We start from the raw sequence: 26,839 nt of genomic DNA, 5'->3' as shown, positions 1-26,839 counted from the left end.
AAAATTTCATAATTTAGAACATTTTATTCACTTACTCATTGTGTCCAGAATTTGCCTACAAATCCACTGATTCACTCAAGGTCTGGCATTAATGTTCTCTCCAACACTGATTATGGGAATACAAAGTAAAGACTTCCCCAGCACTGGGGAAAGCACACAAAGTCTACAGATAGATTATGCAGATAGGAGTCATGCTTCCTTTAAAACCACTCGGGTTAGAATGTCTGTACTTTCTGAAGGATAACTGTCCCAGGGCCAAATGCAACCCTGACTTTAGAAAAACGTTTTTTCAGATTGATGAAGGACCTTACGGACACGTGTTAATTGGAGTGAGCTTAACAGGCCCGAAATTACAATCTTCTTTTTTTTTGTTCTTTTGTTTGTTTTCTGTTTAACTGTGCTATCTCTCCAGCTGCAATGGTAAAAAAACTTCAGCTGTGCAAATAATATTTTGACAAGATTTTGTACCGACCCCTGCCGCTCCACAAGCAAGGAACAGACAGAGATTGGTTTAGATGCAAAAAGTGGTACGAGACAGAGCGTTGTTACTCTTTTCACTCGTCACAAACATTGGCAATACAGTACTCCTGGGATTTTTGCTGGCTCTAGTGTATGGTTGAGTCAGGTCCCCTATGTACTAGACTCTCTGAAAAAATATACCCTTTGATTCCATAGAAGAATCCTATCTAGTTCAAGGGTACTTCGTTGTGTAAAATGGTTCTTTGTCCGGGAGCTTTCACATTTTACACCTATGATAAAGGGTAAAGAACTGAACCATAAAGAACTGAAAGGGTTCCTCTGTGGAAACAAGAAATGGCCCTATTTTTCCGAGTGCATTGCAGTGAATGTTGGCGGGGGATTATTTACTGCAAGACAGCAATCTAGCAAAAGCCATAAATCAAAATCACCCACTGAGCAGGGTACTTTGTAGACGGTTTCTAGACAATGAGTATTTATTCGGTTTGAGAAGTTCACAAAAAGAACAGCTTAAGAATAACATATATTATAACACATTTATTTACATACATCACCAACTTTATGTAATGTTGACAACTTGGCTATTTTCATTAAAACTGGAACAAAATTCACATTATCAAAAATATCAATAGTTATTATATACATTGTAGGTGCTATGTTGACAGGAACACAGCCCTCCATCTTCCATTCCAATAGTCTCTCAGCTCCGATAGAAACCTTTTACTTGAGGACTGAAACAGAAAGAAAATGCAAAAGAGAGATTAAACTGTGAAAAAGATAAGGGAGAGTATTTTATGTTGCAACAGTTAGCCATCTGTCTCCTCTGCATAGTGTAAAGTTGTCAGCTATCCAAGATCTTGCAACAGAATGACATTCCCAGCGTACGATGAACAGGGTGAAAAAGAATCTATTACAAAAGCAGAAGGGAAAGAGAAGGGTGCAGATTAAGCCTGGTCACTTATGAAAAGGAAGTGGAGAAATTGATAAGGGATTAAGAGAGGCGTATAAAAAGATCAACTAGAATATGTTTATGGATGTGGATAGACGTGTCAGAACACAGCCACACTTCAGGATGTGGTCCTTGGGATTATCGCCGGAAGGTTCTGTATGATAAAGAAGAGTGAAAAGGAAAATTCTGGGAGAAGAATTTTCAGGGATAAAAAAAACCAAAATAACCTCTATAAGCCAAGACGAAGGGAATGTTTAAGGAGGAACGGGTTGCGGATCTGGGCAGAGAGATATTAGACGGCAAAAGAGGGAGATGTGAGGAAAGTCGGCAAAATGAAGAGAAAAGACCTCTGTGAGAAGCAGAGAAAGGATGAAAAGGCCGTGATAGAGAAATGTCGGGATTGAAGGAGACAAGCTGCCACAAAGGCAGGGGAGGCACTCACTGTTTGCAGCGGCAGTATTTGGTCTTGCGTCGTCTTCTCATGAACATCTTCTGCTGAAATACAAGAAAACAAACAGACGCACACACAGTCAGAGTTTATATCCATTACCAATTCAACATCAACACCGCCAGATTTACACCCATTACCAATCAGCATCAACACCACCTGATTTACACCCATTACCAATTAGCATCAACAGTGCCACTACAGTAATGTTTTCGACACAAAAAAACTTGTATATCCAATATTTTCTTCCATTTAACAACAAAGCATTCTGGTTATTTACTATACGGTAAAAATTCTTGGGGCTGCTTGTGCGATATAAACTAAATTAAACAGAACTTCTAGAGAATGCAAGATTCATAAATCCAAGTGATTCTGCTGTGACATATGTTGAAACAAGAGTTTCCATCATTTTCATGCAATTGCTCCACAGATTGGAGCACTGAAACAAAACATGTGCGTGCTAATTATGAAAATATATTTCCCATTTGATCACTGAGGGTGCTTGGAATATGAGGCATGTCTCTTTGGGTGAGAATTATGAATGATGCCTCCATTAGAGTGATATAGCTCCTTTTTATAAAAACGGGCAGGACAAATCTTGCAATCTGATTGGTCCGTAGCAGTGCTACAATTTCTATATACCACCTCTTCACGTTCTGATGCCTGTTTACAGTTCTATTTCATGTATCGCTCCGCGGCGAAGCAGCCGTTCCAGTCAAAATGGAAAAACTGTTAGATGCTAGCCGATGCACGTCAATCACTTACGACCAGAATCTGCGAGCAAGCGGACACACAGAGCTACACACTGTCTCCGCCTCCATGTCCTTCAGAAAATATCGGATGCGGGATAGATTTGTGTCCATAAGCAGCCAGCTTTAGGGTGAACGAAACTTGAGTAGACCTACGCAATGTGATCCCACTAATGTTGGACAAGTCACTGTCTGCTCAATGGAAACGTACAAGTAAATATAAAAAAGGCATAAGCTCTTGTCTGCTCACTCACGGTCAAGCAAACTCCTTACGGCGTTTGCGACGTGCTGAACAACGTCCCTTAGCTACGATTAAATTTGTATATACCATTCTTATTACCATCTATATTTATTGCTTAAATATCACTCATATGGACTCTAGGACATAGTACATTCATAAACACTACATAACAGCAACAACAGCAGGTGGGCCTTTACTCAGCGGTTTAGTTGCAATGACTTAGTTTCAGTGATTCTGACTCATGCTATTTGACTTGTGAATCAATCAAAAATATACGTATAACTCTTTTATATATATATATATATATATATGCTATTTCTCAGTACTGTGTCCTTATCTATTGTGTGTACACTTTTGTTTAGTGTTCAGGAGCACCATAATAATTTGGACATTATTGTCTTTTAGCCTAAATGATTTTAAATGTATGTAATGACTTCAGTGCAATATTGTATGTATTTCAGAAATGTCTCATAACCTCATTCATTTGTTAATTCGTTCATTTTCTAAAGGAATTCATTTCCATGTGACATATTACAGAAAATGAGAGCATTAGTGACCAATTAAGAAATGGGATGAGGATACGGGAAATGTCTTCTCCATGTTATCATGCATCAGTGTTTCTCACAAAATGTGGCTTAATAGGGAAAATCATCCCTAAAGACTGTCGAATAATTAAAGAAAGACGAGGCACACTCGTGGTTGGGGGGGGAAAAAGAGCAGGGTTCCCCCCCCCCCCCCCCCCCGGGACTGATTTTAAAGCGCGTTTACCTGTCTGTGCCTCCGGACGCAGAGGAAGACGAGGGCCAGGAGGAGGAAGAGCACCACGGCCGCCCCGCAGACGGACACCACCAGCCACGCGTCCACAGGGACCCTCTCTGCATCGGAGTCACACACACACACACACACACACACACACACACACACACACACACACACAGTCGCAGTCAGCGCCCGCCAGTCGCCACGCTCGCTGCTGAAGGACGCGGCTCACGCCGGGTCTTTGAGCGTTTGGCGGGGGGCTCGAGGCGGAGCGGGGTGAAACGAGAGCCGCGGTACGGCAGAAAGGGAAGCCAAAAAACTCCCCGCCGTTTTCCCCCGAGCGTTCTCCCCCGGGGTTCCCCGCTCCCAGGCTCTCTGTCTCACGCTCTCACACACTACCCGAACACATGTCACGCCAAATAAAATAGCCGCGGAAAATAGACACAGAAAACACCCTCCCGACCCCGCCACCCCACCCCGCCCTGCCTGGTCTCACTCAAGCCGGAGAACCGAAGCTGGCCCGCTCTGCGTTCCTCTCTCCCTGTCTACGCCCCTCTCTCCTCACCTGTTCCTCTCTCCCTGTCTACGCCCCCTCTCTCCTCACCCGTTCCTCTCTCCCTGTCTACGCCCCCTCTCTCCTCACCCGTTCCTCTCTCCCTGTCTACGCCCCCTCTCTCCTCACCCGTTCCTCTCTCCCTGTCTACGCCCCCTCTCTCCTCACCCGTTCCTCTCTCCCTGTCTACGCCCCTCTCTCCTCACCCGTTCCTCTCTCCCTGTCTACGCCCCTCTCTCCTCACCCGTTCCTCTCTCCCTGTCTATGCCCCCTCTCTCCTCACCCGTTCCTCTCTCCCTGTCTACGCCCTCTCTCTCCTCACCCGTTCCTCTCTCCCTGTCTACTCCCCCCTCTCCTCACCCGTTCCTCTCTCCCTGTCTACGCCCCTCTCTCCTCACCCGTTCCTCTCTCCCTGTCTACGCCCCTCTCTCCTCACCCGTTCCTCTCTCCCTGTCTACGCCCCTCTCCCCTCACCCGTTCCTCTCTCCCTGTCTACGCCCTCTCTCTCCTCACCCGTTCCTCTCTCCCTGTCTACTCCCCCCTCTCCTCACCCGTTCCTCTCTCCCTGTCTACGCCCCTCTCTCCTCACCCGTTCCTCTCTCCCTGTCTACGCCCCCTCTCTCCTCACCCGTTCCTCTCTCCCTGTCTACGCCCCTCTCTCCTCACCCGTTCCTCTCTCCCTGTCTACGCCCCTCTCCCCTCACCCGTTCCTCTCTCCCTGTCTACGCCCTCTCTCTCCTCACCCGTTCCTCTCTCCCTGTCTACGCCCTCTCTCTCCTCACCCGTTCCTCTCTCCCTGTCTACTCCCCCCTCTCCTCACCCGTTCCTCTCTCCCTGTCTACGCCCCTCTCTCCTCACCCGTTCTCAGGTTCAGTGTGGCGGTGGCCAGCACTTTGTCGTCCTTCAGCAGGTCACACTTCCAGATGCCCTTGTCCTTCTCGCTCACGCGTGGGATGCCCTGGAGGGGCCGGTGGGGGGAGGCGGGGAGCGGGGAGAGGCTGGATTGTCGAGGGACGCTCCACTTCAGTTCAAGGCCCCTGAGCAGCGAAGAGGGGCCCAGGGTGCAGGTGAGGTTGAGCCCCTGGCCCTCCAGGGCAGGGTTACCAGGAGAGGACACAACTGAGGGAGAGAGAGAGGGGGGGGGGAGAGAGAGAGGGAAGGGGAGACAGAGGGAGAGGGAGGGGGGGAGAGAGAGAGGGAGGGAAGGGGAGACAGAGGGAGAGGGAGAGGGGGGGAGAGAGAGGGAGGGAAGGGGAGACAGAGGGAGAGGGAGAGGGGGGGGAGAGAGAGAGAGGGAGGGAAGGGGAGACAGAGGGAGAGGGAGGGGGGGAGAGAGAGCGGGAGGGAAGGGGAGACAGAGGGAGAGGGAGAGGGGGGGAGAGAGAGAGAGGGAGGGAAGGGGAGACAGAGGGAGAGAGAGGGGGGGAGAGAGAGAGGGAGGGAAGGGGAGACAGAGGGAGAGGGAGAGGGGGGGAGAGAGAGAGGGTGGGAAGGGGAGACAGAGAGAGAGGGAGAGGGGGGAGAGAGAGAGGGTGGGAAGGGGAGACAGATGGAGAGGGAGAGGGGGGGAGAGAGAGAGGGAGGGAAGGGGAGACAGAGGGAGAGGCAGCGGGGGGGAAGGGGGAGAGAGAGGGAGGGAAGGGGAGGGAGAGGCAGCAGGGGGGGAAGGTGGAGAGAGAGAGGGAAGGAAATAAAGTCATACAGAGGGAAGAAGGAAAAGGAATGGGGGAGATAACAATGAGAAAGAGTGATAAAAGGGGGATAAATTGATTGAGTGAGAGTGATGGTGGGGAATTAATGGTTGGTAGAAAGAAATGAGATGGAGTATAGAGAATGAGAGAGAGAATGAAGAGAATCAAAGGTAAGGGATAGGGGAAAGAAAAAGTGGAAAAGTGATAAAGGTTAATGACGCACAGGCAGACACACTCTCTGCAAGGAACTGCAGTGCATAAAACTTCCTAATGATTCATTCAAACGCAGCAGAATATTTTCTCATGAATTTGAATGAAACACCGGAGAGCGTATGACATAAAAGCATTCAGAGATGGAAAATAGATAACTTAATTTTAAATGTATGAAGTATTTCAGGGCATTAATATTGCATGTGGAAGGCACTGCTGCTGACTATGAATATACAAAATGCACAAGTCAAAGGCGGATGTTGCAGAGCTGTCAAATACAGCTGGGCATTCCCCATTCCACAAAAACATATGGGATCAAGCAAAACACGACCGAGCGTCAGTAGAGAGAGAGAAAGACAGATTCAAGCGGGGGACGGGGGGCGAAGAGTTCCCCCCCAAACTCACTTCTCAGGACCTCCACCCGCAGAGTCCGGCTCAGCGTCACGCCGCTGTTGAACTCCAGCGTGCAGGTGTAGAGGCCCCCTCCCTCCTCCACCTTCCTGCTGATGGAGAGGTTGGTGCGGTCGGCGTCCGTCTCCAGGGCCGTGCCGTTCAGCCTCTGCCCGCTCGGGGTCACCCAGCGCAGCCGGGGCCCCAGCGAGAGGTCCAGGAGCTTCTGAGGGCCCTCCGGGGCCGCGTCCCACGGGAACGGGGCGAAGCTCCAGTGGCCCGCTTTCAGCCCAACGCTCCCGAGAGTGGAGGAGTCAAACCTCGTGTGCAGGGAGCAGGGGAGGAGCAGGGAAGGCGAGGAGGAGCTCAAGGAGGTGTAGAGGGGCTGAGGTGGAGAGGGAGAGATGTCTGGAGACAGCAAGCGAGAGAGAGAGAGAGAGAGAGAGAGAGAGAGAAAGAGAGAGAGAGAGACCGTTATTTTGTGAGTAACAAAGGACACCAAAAATCGAAATAAAGAAAGATCTATTATAGTTCATTACTAATTGTATATGATGTAGATTACATTACATTACATTACATGGCATTTAGCAGACGCTCTTATCCAGAGCGACGTACAACAAAGTGCAAATCAAACACAAGAACAAGTGCAAAGAGGACCTGAGAGGACCTGAGACAGAGACCTGAGAGGACAGTACAGAGTCCTAGTGTAAACATACAGATAATCAGAACCCTTGAAGAGTACAATCAACTTTCAAACTAGCGTACCAGTTAGCTAGAATACAACAATACAACAGCCAATAAAAAACAACAATACCTATACAAGTAACAATATCTATACAATCTATACATAAGTGCCATTACAGTCTGAGGCTAATCATGGTGGTGAGTTGGGGAGGGAAAGGTGTAGCCTGAAGAGATGGGTCTTCAGTCTGCGCTTGAAGGAGGTCAGAGACTCTGCCGTTCTGACATCCACCGGGAGGTCATTCCACCACCGTGGGACCAGGACAGACAGCAGCCGTGAGCGTGAAGTGCAGGTGTGGTGAGGGGGAGGCGCCAGACGGCACGAAGTGGCAGAACGGAGGGGTCTTGCTGGTGTATAGGTCTTGATAAGTGAATATATACAGGGGCTGATAACTGCCTGGTATGCGAGCACCAAAGTTTTAAATTTGATGCGAGCCATAACAGGCAGCCAGTGGAGGTTGCGGAGCAGGGGGGTGACATGTGAATGTCTGGGAACATTGAATACCAGACGGGCTGCAGCATTCTGGATCAGTTGTAGGGGTCTGATGGCAGATGCTGGAAGGCCAGCCAAATCCTTTTCTATCCAATTGCATTGTAGAATGCAAAGTATTTCTTCTGTATGTTTATTGTAGTTCAATCTGTTATTGCCTATTTGTTTATGTTTGTGTTTATGTTGTCAGTGTATGCTTTGGCATTGTAAGTGTACCCTTTCTATGCCAATAAAGCTTATTTGAATTGAATTGAATTAAGAGAAAGGGAGGCCTTTGATTCCCCCTTATTTTAACAGATAAATGAGACAATTTATCAAACATAGAAATGTGAAAAATGCCCCAATGGAATCAGAAGTAACACAGTGGGATACATTTTGAAAAACATTTTCACTTTGTCATTATGGGTTATTGAATGTCGATTGATGGGCAAAAAGGCAATTTTATCAATTTAAAATGGATAAATCTACAACACAGAAAAGAGAGTAAAACGTGAAGGGGTTGGATTACTTTCTGAAGCCACTGTAAATAAAACAAAATGAGAGATAGAGAGAGAGAGAGAGAGATGGAGAGAGGGCGGAAAGGAGAGGGGGAGAGAAAGAGAGGGAGAGAAAGAGAGGGAGATGGAGAGAGAGGGAGGGAGTTGGAGAGAAAGACAGATAGACAGAGAGAAAGAGAAGGCGGGATGAGGAGATGGGGAGAGAGATAGAGACGGAGATCCAGATGTGTGCTCACCTACTACAGTGGCGAACAGAGTGGCCGTGGCCTTGCTAGTACCGTAGGTGACTATGCAGGTCCACTTCCCGTGATCTCGCGCTGAGACATTGAGCACTGTCAGAGTGTGCTCCCCGAGGCGGAATCTGGAGCCCTCGGCCTTTTGGTCCTGGGGGTCACTCCAGCTTATTATTGTTGAAACGTCACTTTTTGGTACCGTGCAGCTCAGAGAGAGATCCTGCGTGGCCAGGACAGTGGCAGAAACGGCACTGACTAATGAGAGAGAGAGAGGGAGGGAGAAGAGAGGGAGAGAGGGAGGGAGGGGGAGAGAGGGAGGGAGAGAGAGAGGGAGGGGATGAGTGGTGGGAGAACAGACTAGTATGCCTTCAAGCTGCAGGATAAACTCACCGTGAAATTGGAGCAAAAAGTTATTTTCCAAGAAAACAATATTGAAATTGAACGTGCAGAATAGAGAATAGAGATTTTTTTTCTTACAGTTTCTCACATGACTGTACTGTTTGCATTTCTCAGAGAAGTACCAGAAGAATCAGTATTTTAAAAAGCAGCGTGTACCCACATGCTGAAAGAAAAAGAATATACTTCAAAAAGGCAGTGAGGACAATAGTCCTACAAAATTGTGCAAAACCCCAGAGGTACCGAATGTTTGCGTATATATCATTAAATACATGTATTTTTCTTTCAACATTTCATAGTTATTCAACATTTACTTAATTAGTTAATTTGCAAGTTCATTTTCAATTTCACCTGTGGCGTTCTGTAGTTGAAAAGTTTGTTTCGATTTCTTGTGCAGCGCAGTGCAATACGTGACCACTAGGTGGAGACAAAGTGACACATGCAGCCCCACCCACACATATCCGCCCGCCCCCCCCAAAGAAAAAACCCTTAGCGCTCGTCTTTGCATCTCTGCCTCCAACAGTGATATGCCTCTGCTCAATAAAGTCCCTTCCTGTGTGATCTGTGCTCAACAGCAGCTGTGCTGCAGGTGTTCAAATGCTAACCGATGCTATTAGTGAATTAGCTACTTCATAGTTTATAGCTCCACAATCAAAGTTGTCACCCTGAGGTAGGATTGACTTCCTCAATAGAGTACAACACACTAAAAGGCATTAAAGAAAAATCCTTGTATGAGAGCTGTGTTTCTAATCTGCTGTGTGACTGGTAGGACTTCACATTTTGGTATTCAGCTGATTGTCCAGAGCAATATAAATTAAAAAAAAATTTTTATTAAAAGCTAAAAGTTTTTTATTGATACAGCTGGCTGTTTAACCGAAGCCGCTGAGGTCACGTGCCTCGCTCAAAGCTACAACTGCAGGGCCCCACCAAAGGTGAAAAGTCTAGGTCCGGAAAGTAAAATTCCTCCCCAGTATTTTCTTCAAATCACCTGGATTTGTTAATTGGCAACAATTCTACAGCCGGGAGGTAGAGCTAATTTGTGAAATCAGCCGGCTGAATTAATGATTGGAAGAAACGCATGGGAGGACTTTGACTTTCTGACCACTGGACTTTCCACCTCTGCGTCCCACCAAGGAGTCACACACGGATCATTTTCCGTCATAAAGCAGTGTATAATTGATGCGTTTTCTGTAATCACTCAACGGGGTATCAGCATCAGCGGCAGCTATTGTACGAAGCGCCGCTGTTTCCATTTACAAACACCAAACAATGTATTTCAAAACGGCGGTGGCAGGCAGTGCATACTGCATGTCTCATTACTCTCTGGTTCTCCTGACCCAAGGCAGAGTGCTCTCCTGGTCAGCCAAATAAGTGGATCAGCAACGTGGAGATTCACTGCCCAATCTTTACCTTACATTACATTACATTACATTACACGGCATTTAGCTGTTATCCGGAGCGACATACAACGTAGTTGCATTAAAACCTAATCAGAGTGTTGTCTACGAGCCGTTCTTACTCAGGGACACTTTGACACACCCAGGGCGGGATCGAACCTGCAACCCTCTGACAGCCAGACGACTGCTGAGCTAATGTCGCCCCAGCACATATCAAAATTACCAACAAACATTCACACGTCATGAAATGGCAACGCGGAGATTCACTGCGCAATATTCGCCACATTAAAACCTAATCAGTGTTGTCTACGAACAACCCGTTGTCGAGCCGTTCTTGACCTGTCACACTGATCTTTAATTCAATTACAGGAAGTGGCAAGGAGATTTTGTTGTTTAAAATATTTTTATATTTATATGTTGTATATATCCATACATTTTCTACACTATCGGAAAAAAGATACGAAAGGTGCTGAAAAGGGTAGCTTGTTGCTGGGGTGGTACCCTATAGGTACATAAAATTATACCTCTGGATTGATTGAAGCCATTGGATTGATAATTAATTTGTAAAATTTTTGTTTGTAAAAGGCACTTATTTATACCCAAAGGAACATTATTGTAGCTTGCAGGGTACCTGCTACCTGTGTTTATAGTCCTTAAATTCGGGTTTCAAAATATGCTGTTGACGGGCCGGCACGAAACATCTATAGCTGTACAATAATTGGTTGAAAATTGGTTATAATTGCCACAGCCAATGGCGTTTCAACTTCAGCGCATTCACAGAGATGGGGTGGGATAAACAGTGTTGTGGTTTGAGCGTATTTGTTGCTGCAATTCCTCTCTTGACCGTTAAAAGTCTTACCTATTGTACCTTTAAAGAACAAAATGTACCATTATTTCTGAGAGTATAGGTACCCTATGTATCCTGGCTATAGTCAGCCTAAATGTCTGTTTCTACTCCATTTCTACTCACTAACTGCTAACTCTAAACTAGTCTAGGTTTGCATTGGCTGTTGCACTTGTGTATGGTGTCTTATCATGGTGTCTTATCATTCTTACTTTTTAAGTAATTACTTTTTAAGCTGTCATTATTTATTGAAATGTCCCCTATATATTTTGAAGCTACTCTTGAAATGTCATTTGAAAATGTATCTCTGAAGGGACAACAATGCATCGGCCTATATTTAGTATTTTTTCTCCTACAATGCTGATTATCCCAATGTCACAGATTGATTGAAAGAAAGAAAGAGACAGTTACTCCAGTTGCAGAACTCAGTAGTTACCTTTGATCTGATACAGTTGGTACTCTTTTGATTCGTAGTTGCTTAGGTGACACTTGAAGACGGTGAAATCTTCAAGTTTCAGGTCCTTTAAGACGAGAGAGTAGCCGGAGAGTGACACTCTGCCAATCATCTCTGGGTCTATCAGAGAGACAGGGGCAGGTTCACACAGGTCACTTACACTCCTGATGAGCAGTTTGTTTAAGTACAGCGGTGAAGTGTAAAGCAGGGGACACAAACAACAACAGGTTGACATTCTGCGTGGCTGTTTTTAGTGTGCAACTTAACTAACTTCAGAAACTCAAATACTTTGCCAGAAAGTGAATGGCCTGTGGCTTTGTGACTCCATTATCAAGGGCATACACACATACAGACATTCATAAATGTTCGTAAACACACACACACACACACACACACACACACACATCCACAAATTCAGATACACACACAAACATCCACAGACACACACACACACACATCCACAAATACACCCACCCACACACACACACACACACACACACACACACACACGTACACACACACACACACACACACACTGTCATTGTCACGGGCTGGGCACTTAGCCGGCAAGGGCTCATTGGTATGCGCACAGATAACAGACGATCAAGGTAGGGCTGCAGTGTCCGCAGGGTTTTATGGCCCCCTTTCGATCAGCAGCCACATACAGATACACACACATACACACACGCACATGTACACACACACACACACAGTCACACACAGATACAAACACACACGCACACACTCACCTATTGATGGTACACTATTGGAGAGCATTGTAAGTAGAGCCCTGCGTCCAGGCTCTCTGGTCCAACGGACCTCCCTGCTCCGCTGTTCATTGGGCAGCATGACGGTGTCCCCCAACTGACCATATATCACCACCCTGGCCTCAGTCTCTGTCAGCAGGTGAAGAATGAATTACATCATCTAGGTCATTCACACCAACACTCACACACCAACGGCGATCGGCTGCCATGCAGGGCACCGACCAGCTCGTCAGGAGCATTTGGGGGTTAGTTGTCTTGCTCGGGGACACTTCGACACACCCAGGGCGGGATCGAACCTGCAACCCTCCGACAGCCAGACGACCGCCGAGCTAATGTCGCCCCAGCACATATCAAAATTACCAACAAACATTCACACGTCATGAAATGGCAACGCGGAGATTCACTGCGAAATATTCGCCACATTAAAACCTAATCAGAGTGTTGTCTACGAACAAGCCGTTGTCGAGCCGTTCTTGACCTGTCACACTGATCTTTAATTCAATTACAGGAAGTGGCAAGGAGATTTTGTTGTTTAAAATATTGATTTATGTGTTGTATATATCCATACATTTTATACACTCTTGGAAAAAAGGTGAAAGGTGCTGAAAAAGGTAGAAAAGCTCGTTGCTGGGGTGGTACCCTATAGGTACATAAAATTGTACCTCTTGCCATTGGATTGATAAATAATTTATTATATTTTTGTTTGCAATAGGAACTTATTTCTACTGAAAGGAACATCATTGTACCTTTCAGGGTATATTTGGGAAATGTATTCCTTAAAGAAAATAATTTACCATTATTTCTGAGAGTATAGGTAGTCTATATATCCTGGCTTCTACTCTCTAACTGTTAACTCTAAACTAGTCAGGTTTGCATTGCTGTGTCGAACCTGCAACCATCAAACTGCCAGACAACCATCTGACAGCACGTCAGGAAATGACGTCAGGAAATGACAGAGGAAGACATACTGTGATATAGATTTAAGGCATTTCCAAAATTACAGCACTGAACTTACGGGTTGAGAAGATGGTCGTAGTTATCCAAATGACAATTTTCATGGAACATAATTTCATTTTGCCTTGAAGCTGAAACAAACAAAAGAAATATAAACGAGTTGTCTAAGATCAAAACATTAATTATTTCAGCAAAAAAGTCATGAACTTTGGCAGTGCAAAGAAAGCATGTCTGGCTAATTCCAGTAAACTGTACTACGGTTAGAAAATATTCAAAATGTGAACGCTTTTCAGAACATCATCAATATAACATAAAAATCTGACAACAAATATATTATATTTACATCCTGAGGGGCAATCAAGCTGAATTTCAGCCTAGGCAGAAATTAAGCTATGTCAAGATGACCCTTTATATTTAAATTGACATTTAATTTCTTTGGCATGAAATTGGATTACTTTTCTAGGAGTCACCCTACCTTGAGAGCAATCGTCCTTATTTTTTTTTTATAAAAGCAGTGCACTGTTATACGTTTAATATAAAGTTTAAATACGCGGTAGCTTTGGTTAAAGTGTGCGTAATACATACATAAATTCAAGCCTTTCCTTCTGTAAAGTAAAACAAATACTGTGGTAAAACGATGTCAGGGAAAAGTCTGAAACTGAATATCCAGTCATGTTGCTTTTGTAAAGTAAAACAAAATATTGGGATGTCGCTTTCTCTGATATAGACTTATAGGATAAATGATAATTGAGATAGCAAAGTGCAGTTGAAAGGAATTAGACTACCGGAGGGATGGAGGGAGAGATGGAGGAGGGAGAGATGGTGGAGGGAGTGATGGTGGAGGGAGAGAAGGAGAGAGACGGCAGGATGTTTTGGCATGTAATTCTTGCCTAAGAGAGAGCGAGGGGCGTGTGGTGGGCTTTGATTGTGAAGCTGGAAGGGAAGACGGGCGGAGTTTGAGAGCGCACTTTGCGGTGGGCTCTGATTTGGTGAGGTGTAGATTGTTATCCCCCCTCTTCACCTCTTCACCCCCACACCCCTCACACCCCCCTCTTCCTTCTCTGTTCCACGAAAGGCGGATTTCTCCACGCTTCGACAAAGAAAAAAAAACACACCCACACTCACTTCGGTGCTACTGTAGATGTGCTGCACTGACGTGTGTACAGTCCCTCTGTGTGAGTCTGTATGTGTGTGTGTGTGTGTGTGTGTGTGTGTGCGTGTGAGTCTGTATGTGTGTGTGTGTGTGTGCGTGTGTGTGTGTGTATGTGTGCATGTGTGTGTGCGCATGTGTGTGCGTGTATGTGTGTGTGTGCGTGTGCATGTGCGTGTGTGTAGGTGTGTGTGCGTGTGCATGTGAGTGTGTGTTTGTGTGTGTCTGTCTGCATGCGTGTGTGTGTGTGTGTGTGTGTGCATGTACAGGGCAGTATGTGAGCTAAGGCCCCCTTTCAAACTGGACCATACATTTATGTATGAATCCGATACATTTATGTATGAATGTGTTACAACTCACACACGGCTCACACACAGCTCACACACAGCTCACACTCAGCTCACACACAGCTCACACACAGCTCACACTCAGCTCACACACAGCTCACACTCAGCTCACACACAGCTCACACACGGCTCACACACAGCTCACACTCAGCTCACACACAGCTCACACTCAGCTCACACACAGCTCACACACAGCTCACACTCAGCTCACACTCAGCTCACACACAGCTCACACTCAGCTCACACACAGCTCACACACAGCTCACACACGGCTCACACTCAGCTCACACACAGCTCACACTCAGCTCACACACAGCTCACACACAGCTCACACTCAGCTCACACACAGCTCACACTCAGCTCACACTCAGCTCACACACAGCTCACACTCAGCTCACACACAGCTCACACACAGCTCACACTCAGCTCACACACAGCTCACACTCAGCTCACACACAGCTCACACACAGCTCACACTCAGCTCACACTCAGCTCACACACAGCTCACACTCAGCTCACACACAGCTCACACTCAGCTCACACACAGCTCACACACAGCTCACACTCAGCTCACACACAGCTCACACACGGCTCACACTCAGCTCACACACAGCTCACAAATGTCAAAACATGATGGTGTGTGAGCAACCATACCTCAACACTGCTGCATGTTCCCTCTCTATGTTCCCTCTTTTTCGAGCTTCACTTTCTAGTTCTCTCTCTTTCTCTCTCTATCTTTTTTCTCTCACTCGCTCCCTCTCTCTCTCTCTCTCTCTCGAAGGTACCTCATTGTGGTTTCAGGGTATGTGCTTCTGCTTCTGAACTACAAAATGCCCTATTTCTCTGCGCCGCTTTCATATGGCAGCAATGTGTTTTTCAGTGGCTATCAAGAACCACAATATATGGCCTATGAAATAATTTTATGTTCCATGTTATGTCATGTTATAGCAATGGCTAAGATGGATCAGAACATCTGGGAAATTACCTTAGCGTACTGTACTGTATGCAACAAACGACCTGAGATAATTACTGTAGGCCTACAGTAGAGTTCTCACAAATACATAAATAAAGCAATATTAAAGTTTGAATATATTTAATAAATGTAATCAATATTTGGCCGGATTTTGACACTTAATGTTACAGTATTGTAGTGTATTATGTGCATGTAAATTAAGAATGTGTTCATTAATCTAAACTCTTCACCTTACATACTTCTGACCAGATGTTATTTTACCGTCTATTATTTTCTGTTCTCTCTTGATAGTTTCAGATTTCGTGAAAAAAAAAAGTCTACTCCATTTCCACCGCATCGAGCTATACAGAAGCACAGAAGTGTTGGTAAGATCATGAAGTGAGAGAAAGAGGAAGTATGTCTGTGTGTGTGTGTGTGTGTGAGAGAGCTGGAGCGAGAGTGAGAGAGTGTGTGACAGAGAGATGAAGCGATACAGAGAGCGAGAGATCACACCTGAGCAGCTAACCAACAGAAGCAGATGATTTGAGTTTGTGGTGAGAGGGGAGGTTAAACAGAAAACAGCGAAAGAAACAAAGCGGAATGAAGACTCTAGTACAGTGCTTCTGTATTCCTGTGCATTATAGCCACACCATCACTTATGCAGACACTCAACTAAAATATATTACAAGTAACACTGATTAAAATTTATTTGTGTATTTGTTTGTTTTTGTTCTGCTAAATCTTTTTTTTTCTCTCTCTCAAATAGTCAATTATTTGATAAGCTGAGAATGTATTAAAAGAGCTTTTGAGTTAGTATTTATGACTTTTCAGTGGTAATATAAAAAATACTTTCCCAAACTAAAATATGTCAGTCCTTTAAGTCAGTGGCTCTCAACCCCCGACCCACTGGACCATGGTAACCTGTCATAATCACCCCATGCGTATACACTCCAGTGCAGTTAAATGTCATTTTAAAAACAGCCGTTTTTTTAAAAGCTCAAATATTTACTGTACAAAATATGTATAAATGTAATAAAGTAAATTTCCATCCCCCAAAAAACATCTGAGTATGACATCTACAGAAAGTAAAAAGCCCACCCCCCTACCCCCCGCCAGCCCCCAGAGGCCCCTTTCTCGGCCCTGGACCCCCTCTTGAGAACCAGTGCTTTACTCAATCTGAATTTATAAGTTGTTTAATTGTTTATATAGTTGAAATTGTTGAAAGTAATACTGATTCAAATTATTTTTTGTATCCGTTTGTTTATATTCTGCTCATTCATCAATCATAATTTTTTTCCTCAAACAGTCAATTATTCGATAAATTGAGCATGTATGAAAAGAGCATAAAGCTTTAGAGTTAGCGTTTATGACTTTTCAGTGGTAATGAAAAAAATAGTTTCTTAAACTAGCTATGTCAGTCCAGTTAAATGTGCAGTTTTTTAAATCCTCTTATTTAAAAATATTCACTTAATCCTGAACTATGTAAATAATGTACTAAAGTAAATTTTCTCACCCATAAAAAACATATGAATATGACATCTACAGAAAGTAAAAAGTTGGTGGCTCACAGTTGAACTCAGCTTGAACACATCATGCTGTGTCCTGTGTTTATAAAGAAAATAGCCAAATCTGGCACAGCAACCTTGTGACCACACATTGACCATTTGGTGAATGTCATAGAGGACTCCTGAAACATCAGTTCAGAAGGTAATGTAATGATAATAAACTATTTAATATGTATGAAGGAACACATTCAGAAATATTACATGCGCATAAACTATTACAGAAAATCTTTACGGGGAAAGAGATCGACGATAGCTTTATATCCTGACCATAGACCTACAGATCATCTGAACTAACAGCTTAATTACAGTGATTTACAGTAATATATGTTTACAGTGATTGTATAATTAATTCTTTAAAATGGAAAAAAATGAATGTGTGCAATTTTGGTGATTTGTATTTTATCTGTAGACCAACAAAAAGGAAAACTGCACCTGTGCTATCAAGACTTGCAGCTGGTTTCTTAATACAATGGTATTTTTCCATTAAGATGGACACATCTGATATGAAAGGATGCACCTCCATATACAGTCCTGACTATGCTTCTGTAGGCCGGGAAGTGAACCAGAATTTAAACCCGAAGGCAAGGAAGGCGGTTCATTGTTTATTTTCTATTTTAATGTCAATAATTCCAAATGTATTTTGAAGTATTTATTTAACTCATGCCATAGAAAATTAAAATTATTGCATATTACATAATATTTTGAGAAATAGGACCGTAATGTTGCTAATGAGAGCAATAATAACATTCACGTAAACATTCCCTCAAAGCAGAATTAGAAGCATTGGCATCTTCATTATTGAGAGAACAACACTTTCAATTGCACAATCCTTTTGAACAGTCTCCCACCATACTTACAAGTAGAGTAGCTGCGTTTGCGTCAAAATGTCCCGCTGCAACCTTCCAACATTGAACGGATATTGCTACTCGCTCAATAAAATGAGCACTATTTAAACCATCTTGGTCCCTCCCCTTCGCATGATTGGACACTAGTCCAACCCTGTTCACTGATTGGCTATATACTTTTGGAGTCACTCTTTTTAGAACTTGTTTGGAGATGACCAGAACGAGTGATTGGCCAAAAAAGATGTGGAAAATTTTTGTTTTTCGATCAATTTTCGCTCTAGCCCTGAGAATTAGCTTTCGCTGGGACATGATATTCACAAACACCCTACTACGGTTATCATTCATATCATAATAAATATAAGTAGAAAAATATTTGACCACGTAGCAGGGTAGAGTTTAGTCCGGCTTATGACTAAAGAAATGTTTGACGAAAAAAATATTCTCCTAAGACCAAAACTTAAAATGTGGAGGCAGTACTGGACTTAACAAAAGTATAATGTGCTGTCAAACAGAAAATTATTTATAAGATTATTGTCTAATGTATTATTGAACGAGAAACGTATTCCTCCGTTAAACAACACAACGAATACCACAAAATCGGACAAACATTTTAGTAACTCATTTACGTAACTCATTTTCGTAATATCATGTCTATCTGGAATGGAAGAAAATATTCACGATAGCGGGTTAACCCCTCGTACATTATTTTTCAACAGCTATGTACTGCCATATATTTTTCATTTCAGAATAATTTCATGATCAACATTCCTAACCTTTTTACGGACCATAAACCGGCCAAAGATAAATAAATAAATAAATAAATAATTATACAGTAGCCCTCCTTATAGCACAAAACATTAATAATAAATACAATTTTTATCATAGCATTGTATCCAAAATAAGACCCATTAGTTTATGGTTGAACGCAACAGGTGGTCACAATTATGAGACGATTACACTGGCAGCGGCTTAATAAAGCATGTATAAACAGTGATTACAGAGCACATTATGGACTAATTGAAACTCATTTAATAAGTTAATGTACTGTAGATGCTGTGTGGAAAAAAAAGATCACGTTTCTATGAATAAACCATTTATTTATATAAAAAGTGATTGTTTATGTCAGAACCTCCAGACACTGTTAACGGCTCCGCACATTCAATGAGAGGTCACAATTATAAGCAATAAGTTGTAAGCAATACTTTGCATAAGATTAAGTTTTATTTTTGAACCCATGTATCAAACCAATTTTTGATTTATTATAGCTAACTGGGTAACACTTTACAATAAGGTTCCATAAATTGGCATGAACAAATGTAGTTGTAAACTAACTACTACTGAGAATTTAATCAATGTTTTTAAATGCCAACAACTACATTAGTTATTGCTGATTCATGTCAGAATGAAAACTGTCAGTTAATGTATTTGTTAATAGTTAACTAATTATAAGTTCATCCTAAATATCACATAACAAATACATTAGTTAATTGGTTAACAAATGAAAAGTTAACAAATGCTTAATGAATGTATTTGTCCGTCATTAATTAATGTTAACAACTACATTAGTTAATGCCAGTTCATGAACCTTATTGTAAACTGTGACTGTAATTGAATGAAAGACAACCGAAGGGTCCAGTGACAGTCAGCCGAAGGGTCCAGTGTTGAAGGCATTATTATCATCAACATGGGCGGTCCAGTTCCTCATATCCTTCCGCAGATGAAAAGCTTGCTTGTATTAACTCACGACTGTATTGGAAATTGCTGGCCTGGATTTAAACAACATTTGTCCTTAATTCTGAATCATAGATAAATGCAACCGTTGGTGTGACATTGAGAACAACTTTGACTTATCTGTGAGACAAAGATTAAATTCAGGGTTTTGTCTCTTTATTCGCTCAAACTGCCTGGTTGACGAGTTCAGAACAATGTTATTTAAATGCCATGAAACCGACAACCAAGAGTTTTAACTGTTAAACAACATTTCGGTATCTATCAATATTCCGTTACAGCAGACCATGATCATTTTCACTACTTGATTCATATCATTGATTGACATTGATTAAAAAATCTAGCGAAAGTCAGGATGAATTTTGTCTAACCAATTCGATATTCAACTTTCCATACACATCATGCGAAAAAGGAATTCTGATATGGGAATATTCTGAGTCGAGAGATCCCGGGCATTGCACAAGAGCAAGCATGCTAATTCAAGTTGCAGAACACCTTCGTTTAGCCGTTCCAGAAGAATACAATTAATTTCCTCAAAGTTGCGTTTGCAATGGGGAAAAAAAGCATTCACAAGCAAATAGAATATGATTATAGAGACTATTTTAATATATCTCAAGAAGATGTATTGAAATTATATGAAATATTTTCATTTTGGGCTGAGAAATGAAATCTACTGTCTTCAAAAACATCTGACCTATATGCTGGCTGCAGTCTCGCTTGGGAAGCACCTGATTGCTGCAGCTCTTTAAAAACAACCAGGGCTGGGCGGGTAGGCTGGGTTTTAGGGGGTCACACGGCAAACACTCTGAACACCTGCACTTAGGAGCATGCCACATGGGCACACACACACACACATACACACACCTGGGGCATGTTTGCACGGGGTTTCCCTCTTGTGTGCCCATTTTCTACCCCAACTCTATTTTGTAAATGGTAAATTACACCCTTATCCAAAGCGCTGTGCAACTGATGCTTCTCATTCACCCATTCATACACACACTCACACACCCACGGCGATTGTCTGCCATGCAAGGCGCCGACCAGCTCGTCAGGAGCACTTGGCGGTGAGGGTGTCTCGCTCAGGGACACCTCGACACACCCAGGGCGGGATTGAACCGGCAACCCCTCCGACCGCCAGACGGCCCGAGCCGTTCGGTAGCCTCAGATGGCGAAGGCCGGGTCTCTCCTCCCTTCACTCATGTCACAGAAAGGCTGTTGCGTCAGCAGTTTAACATGAACTGCGGTGTTGCATGGAAACATGGTGACACGTGCAGGGAGGACCCGGGGTGGATGAGTAACTAAAACCCTCGGGTCTCGGCCTACACGTGTGGCCCCCGCGTAAGGCAGGCCCCGTGTACGGCAGGCCCCTGGACAGTAGTGTGCGCTGGCGGAGGGAGAAGCCGGCAGGCGGTTTGAGGGGATGAACCACATGAAGGATGAAACAAACATGTCGATCACTTCACATCTCTCTCGCTGAGGTTTCCACTCTTTTAAGCTTTGTTTTTCAGCTGGTCTTTCTTCTTCGCCTTGAAAAGGGTTCAGCATCCCCACCCCTCCCTCACTCTCTCTGTGTCTCTCTCTGTCTCTCTCTTTCTTTCTCTCTGTGTCTCTCTCTCTTTCTCTCTCTCTCTATCTCTCTCTGTTTCTCTCTCTCTTTCTCACTCTCTCTGTCTCTGTCTCTGTCACTCTCTCTCTCTATCTCTCTCTGTTTCTCTCTCTCTTTCTCACTCTCTCTGTCTCTGTCTCTGTCACTCTCTCTCTCTATCTCTCTCTGTTTCTCTCTCTCTTTCTCACTCTCACTGTCTCTCTCTCTCTCTCTCTATCTATCTCTCTCTGTCACTCTCTCTCTCTCTATCTCTCTCCTCCATGGCAGGTGACCAGGTGCAGCATGACCCAGTTTTCTGTGAGCTTGAAAACGTCCTCTGTCTATAAACAAGGTGTTACAGAGCACAAAAATCCAACAAACAATACAGATCTCAAAGAAACCCTCCTAACCCTCTTACCAAATCAGCGGTTATTGGACTGTTATCCCCCTGTTTATATCTCTCTCCCTCTCTTTCCCTCCCTCCACTGGAAAAGCCCCATTTGTGAGGGATCCCTGATTAGTCACAAAGCTAAACAGGGTGACAAGCGAACCGAGAGAACCCCAAATAGAGCGAGGGAGAGAGATTAAGACTTTCGAGATGTCCCCTGCTTTCAATTTGTCCTCCCCCTCTTTCTCGCTCTCTGTGTCTCCCTCTCTCTCCCCATTCGAATGTGTTCTGTTGCTACCTGCCGGCCAGTTTTTCCAGATGGCTGATGAAAATCAAGAAAGCCTGCTTACTAGCAAACTAAGCTGAAGCAGAGACAGACACTACCGATGGTGCGGGGACAGAAACGTGCGTAGCTCTTCTTTTCAAATAGTTTGACAGTTGTAGTTCATTCTGAATAAAATGCCTTTTTAATGGAAGCATTATGTAATCACGGTTGTCTGTTTTTCAGAGATGAATGAAAAAATATAAAGAGTTAAATGTCAATGGAAAGAAGGGTGGGATACCTCAGAGAAATGACATTTTGTTGTTTTTGGCTGTGGTAATGTATATTTTTTGTATTACACAATTCTGCGTCTCTCAAAAGCATCATCTTTTGCAATTGTTGCCCTCTTCAATTCTTCCACTGTCTCTTCTCTCTCTCTCTCTCTCTCTCTCTCTCTCTCATACACACACACACACACACACACTCTCTCTCTCTCTCTCTCTCTCTTTCTCCCACACACACACTCTCTCTCTCCCATTCTCTCTGAATGGGTTGAACTTGCATATTTTTCTGTTACCCAGAATTGTTACCTAGAATTACTGATGATGTAAATGACGTAAAGCATTATTAGCTGGAAAATATGACTTAAAAATAAAACCTACAGGAACTGATGAGAGAAGTAATGTGGCAGTGAGTCATGTGTATTCAGGTGTGTGTGAGTCTGTCTGCATGTGTGTAAAACATACTTACTATCACAGTGTTTCAGAATATGTGTATGTCTATTTATAACTTAGCTGATTAATATAATATTTTACTGTATGTTGAATATTTAATGTATGCATTTGGTGTTAATGCTCAAGTATGGAAGATCAAACCTGCTTGGGTTACATGAATCAGTATAATATGAAATAGTTTAGTAACTATTGCAGTGTGTTCATGCATGTTTGTGTGTGTGTGTTTGTGTTTGTGCGTAACTATGTACGTGTCCGTGTGGATGTACTGTATGTGTTTGTGCACGTATGTGTGTGAATCTATGTTTGTACGTGTTTCTGTGTGAGTCTGTGTGTGAGTGCATGTGTGTTTAAGCCTGTGTTTGTACATGTGTGTATATCTGTTCTTGTGTGTGTATGTGCGTCTGTGTGTATATATCAATTCCTGTGTGTATGTGTGTCTGTGTGTGTATATATCTGTTCCTGTGTGTGTATGTGTCTGTGTGTGTATATATCTGTTCCTGTGTGTGTATGTGTCTGTGTGTGTATATATCTGTTCCTGTGTGTGTATGTGTCTGTGTGTGTATATATCTGTTCCTGTGTGTGTATGTGTGCCTGCGTGTGTATATATCTGTTCCTGTGTGTGTATGTGTCTGTGTGTGTATATATCTGTTCCTGTGTGTGTATGTGTCTGTGTGTGTATATATCTGTTCCTGTGTGTGTATGTGTGCATGTGTGTGTACTGTAATATATTGGTACTATTTGGTATGTGTCAGGACTGCGTAGGATAGGGTGGAAAGACTGGAGGGAGGAACAAACGAATGAAACGTTTCAGTTTCTGTCTGAGTGGCAGAAAGGAGAGGAACACAGACACCCATCTATCTATGTTTCTTTCTTTCCGAAAGTTTCAGGGAATCCTTTTCTCTTGTTTTGAAAGATACTCCCTCGCTCTGAAATGGCACATTTTGTAAGCGAAGGAGACACCATTCTCGGATGTACTAACCAAACACAAAGTTTTCTAGAATGATCGAAGCATTCATCTTGTCTTTCAGTACACGCCAGATTCTGTTTCTCTTAACTTAATAAGCGAGAGAGAGAGAGAGAGAGAAAGAGAGAGATGGAGAGAGATGGAGAGAGAGAGAGAGAGAGAGAGAAAGACAAGTGCAGTGACTGAAACTTAAATGATCTTGAGACCGTGATCAGGTCAGGCAGTATGAAGAAGAGTTACGGGGAACTCCAAGTCAAAACATATTCAGCTCTGCCACCATAAAGCACATGAATTGTTTAATAAATCAAAAGCAAAATGGGCAAAAGCCTTGGATTCAGTTCGAGAAAGTTGATAAATAATTTTTTGAGTTTGAGAAATAATTGCAAGTACTGAGTACTTTTCTTTCATACTTTTTGTTTTGAGTGATCACTGATCTCACCAATGGGTGCTCATGCAGAAAAAACTAAAACTTAAAGACAAAAGTCAAAGTTAAAGACAGATGGTCATCGAATCTACAAGATACTCTTGACACAGAAGAGCTGAAGTGAGTGAAGTGAAGTCGAACATCTCTAAAGTGTTTCAGAATAAGTTGAGTAAATAATGGATAGCCTACACACAACCATAAAGAGTCAAAATATTTAAACAAAATTATTCAACAATTATCAATTCAAATATGATATTGCAAGGCATATTAAAATGCTCTTCATGCAGAAACCTTCATGTTCGAACTCTCAAACATTATTTCCTGAGATATTTATGTCCATTAATACAACCTTTATAGATCCTAATAACATCTATAAAGGTTGTACTAAAGGATCCCAGTAATGTCTACTCTGTGTTATATGGGACGGTACAAGTACAACGTGTTAATACATAAATCCACTGCAATCCATTGGGTTAGCGGCGGGCTCCTTTCGTCAATATTAAACAATAAAATGAATAATTTGACCAGGAATGACTTAAGACCAGTGGGGTAATGGTTTGTGCCCTGGCTGGGTTCTCATTAGGTCTGCTCTTGAGCGCTCTGGTATGTTGGAAATGCAGATATGCGTGTCAAACAGATCCTTTTTAAAAACGCTGCACATCAGCCAAACCTTCACCACATATCTCTAAAGCATTGCACACGGGTAGAAACAAGACTGATGCCCTCTTAACCCATCGCTTATAATGTCAATAATCTGCCAACACACAGGCATAATCACAATTTATTAATGCATTTTTATAATACCTTTTCATCGTAATGATCCCAGCCAAAAAATACCACTTTGGCGAGTTGCATTCGTCCTTGGATTGAACAGTGGATTGTGAATCTTGTGAATTTATTGTCTCACTGAATTATAATTTTTTTCAATTCTCAATGGACAAGAGGCCAAGAGTGCTATACATCGATGTTGGGCTGCCAGTTGACCAGCCCTGACCTACTGTATGGTATAATCACGCAACATAAATTACAGCGTTTCACTTGGCACACTACACTTCAGCATTCATTTCTTGGCCAAGGACCCTTTTTGGAATACTGAACATTTAGTATTAATATTTACAGCAACAGTAGTATTATATCCATGACTCTTTGGCAATGCATATTTTTCAACATTGATTCTCAAGCGTTGAAAATTGTTGGTCGTAAATGGTCAAAGCGCACACCAAAACCATCTTTAGGAAGACGGTTTTTCATGTGCAGGAAATAAAACGAGAATTAAGAAAAACTTTCAACCAATGAATCTCGTGTTCAACGGTGTTCAATTAATGTATGCATCTGGGTGTGCCCAGGGCAGCCCAACTTCATCCTTTCATGATGTGATTGTATGCTGTGCAACAGGAAATGAAATATTGTTCAGTGATGGTCCTAGACCTTGGTTAAACAGTTTTTGACATGGTAGTTCCAGACTTGCGCTTCTCTTCAGCGCAGTTTTGAATGGTTACTTTTGACAAGCATGCGCCCTCTCCACAGGAGACCTGGCAGGAGTGCAGCGTCTTAGCTTAAAGCGTGTACAGCCCTCCTCCTGTGCCATGGAAACCAGCCCAGCCTATGAAGCAAGGCTCTGCATGGAGAGGGCCCAGGGTCATCCACCTGCTGTGGAGGACTGTGTCTTATCATACACCTGCTGTGGAGGACTGTGTCTTATCATCCACCTGCTGTGGAGGACTGTGTCTTATCATCCACCTGCTGTGGCGGACTGTGTCTTATCATCCACCTGCTGTGGAGGACTGCCCCTTATCATCTTATCATACACATGCTGTGGAGGACTGTGTCTTATCAACTTATCATCCACCTGCTGTAAAGGACTGTGTCTTATCAACTTGTCATCCACCTGCTGTAAAGGACTGTGTCTTATCATCTTATCATCCACCTGCTGTGGCGGACTGTGTCTTATCATCTTATCATCCACCTGCTCTGGAGGAATGTCCCTTACATTCAGTGACTAACTCATTACATTACATAGCATTACATTATTGGCATTTAGCAGAAGCTCTTATCCAGAGTGACGTATGGTTGATTAGACTAAGCAGGGGTTAAGGGCCTTGCTCAAGGGCCCCTAACGGCTGTGCGGATCTCATTGTGGCTACACCAGGATTAGAACCACAAACCTTGCGGGTCCCAGTCATTTACATTTACATATAACCGCTACCTGCCACCCACTACGCTCAAGCAGGCTTCCCTGACTGTACACGCTGATGACAAAACACATCTGGTTTAAGATGCATCTGAACAGACGCTGAAATCTGATCAAGTGTTCCAGGTTGAATACCGCAACTTACGCTTCATTCAACAACATTCCCACTAATTCATTAACAACATTCCCACTAATTCCAAAACAACATTCCCAGTAATTCATTAAGTACCCTAAACTCCGTATCCTCTGTCATTGACGTAATGGCGGGTATTTTTGGCCGTGACCCTGATAAATGGTATCTTTTGTGCTCATTGCCGACACATTTTTTGAATTAACTTTTGTTAGTATTCAATTGCCTTAGCCACACACATCAAATATTTAAGCAGTGCAAGGTTAAGTGTCATACTTGTTGCATTGAATAAGCTTCAGTTAGCATTATACACCGATCACAAGCTTCAGTTAGC

General features: G+C 43.2%; 1 protein-coding gene across 3 annotated transcripts in view; it reads right to left on the bottom strand.

The window, feature by feature from the left end:
* Positions 1-921: 921 nt before the first annotated feature.
* Positions 922-26,839, bottom strand: part of cd4-1 (CD4-1 molecule) — a 30,055-nt gene continuing 4,137 nt past the window's right edge. The window contains exons 1-10 of one of the 3 annotated variants that reach the window (XM_061236281.1): positions 18,112-18,155; positions 13,302-13,371; positions 12,269-12,415; positions 11,502-11,639; positions 8,432-8,683; positions 6,483-6,875; positions 5,035-5,295; positions 3,633-3,739; positions 1,869-1,921; positions 922-1,208 (exon numbers count right to left, since the gene is read on the bottom strand). In XM_061236281.1, the coding sequence (XP_061092265.1) occupies positions 1,178-1,208; positions 1,869-1,921; positions 3,633-3,739; positions 5,035-5,295; positions 6,483-6,875; positions 8,432-8,683; positions 11,502-11,639; positions 12,269-12,415; positions 13,302-13,359 (1,440 nt within the window). In that variant the 5' untranslated portion in view covers positions 13,360-13,371; positions 18,112-18,155 and the 3' untranslated portion in view covers positions 922-1,177. Of the gene's footprint in view, positions 1,209-1,868; positions 1,922-3,632; positions 3,740-5,034; positions 5,296-6,482; positions 6,876-8,431; positions 8,684-11,501; positions 11,640-12,268; positions 12,416-13,301; positions 13,372-18,111; positions 18,156-26,839 lie in introns of those variants that run through there. The other 2 variants (XM_061236273.1, XM_061236289.1) reach the window with 2 other exon arrangements.

This window comes from Conger conger, chromosome 1, assembly GCF_963514075.1.
Source record: "Conger conger chromosome 1, fConCon1.1, whole genome shotgun sequence".
Lineage (NCBI taxonomy): Eukaryota > Metazoa > Chordata > Actinopteri > Anguilliformes > Congridae > Conger > Conger conger.
The sequence above is the reverse complement of the archived record's forward strand: the minus strand, read 5'-3'. Positions and strand labels throughout refer to the sequence as shown.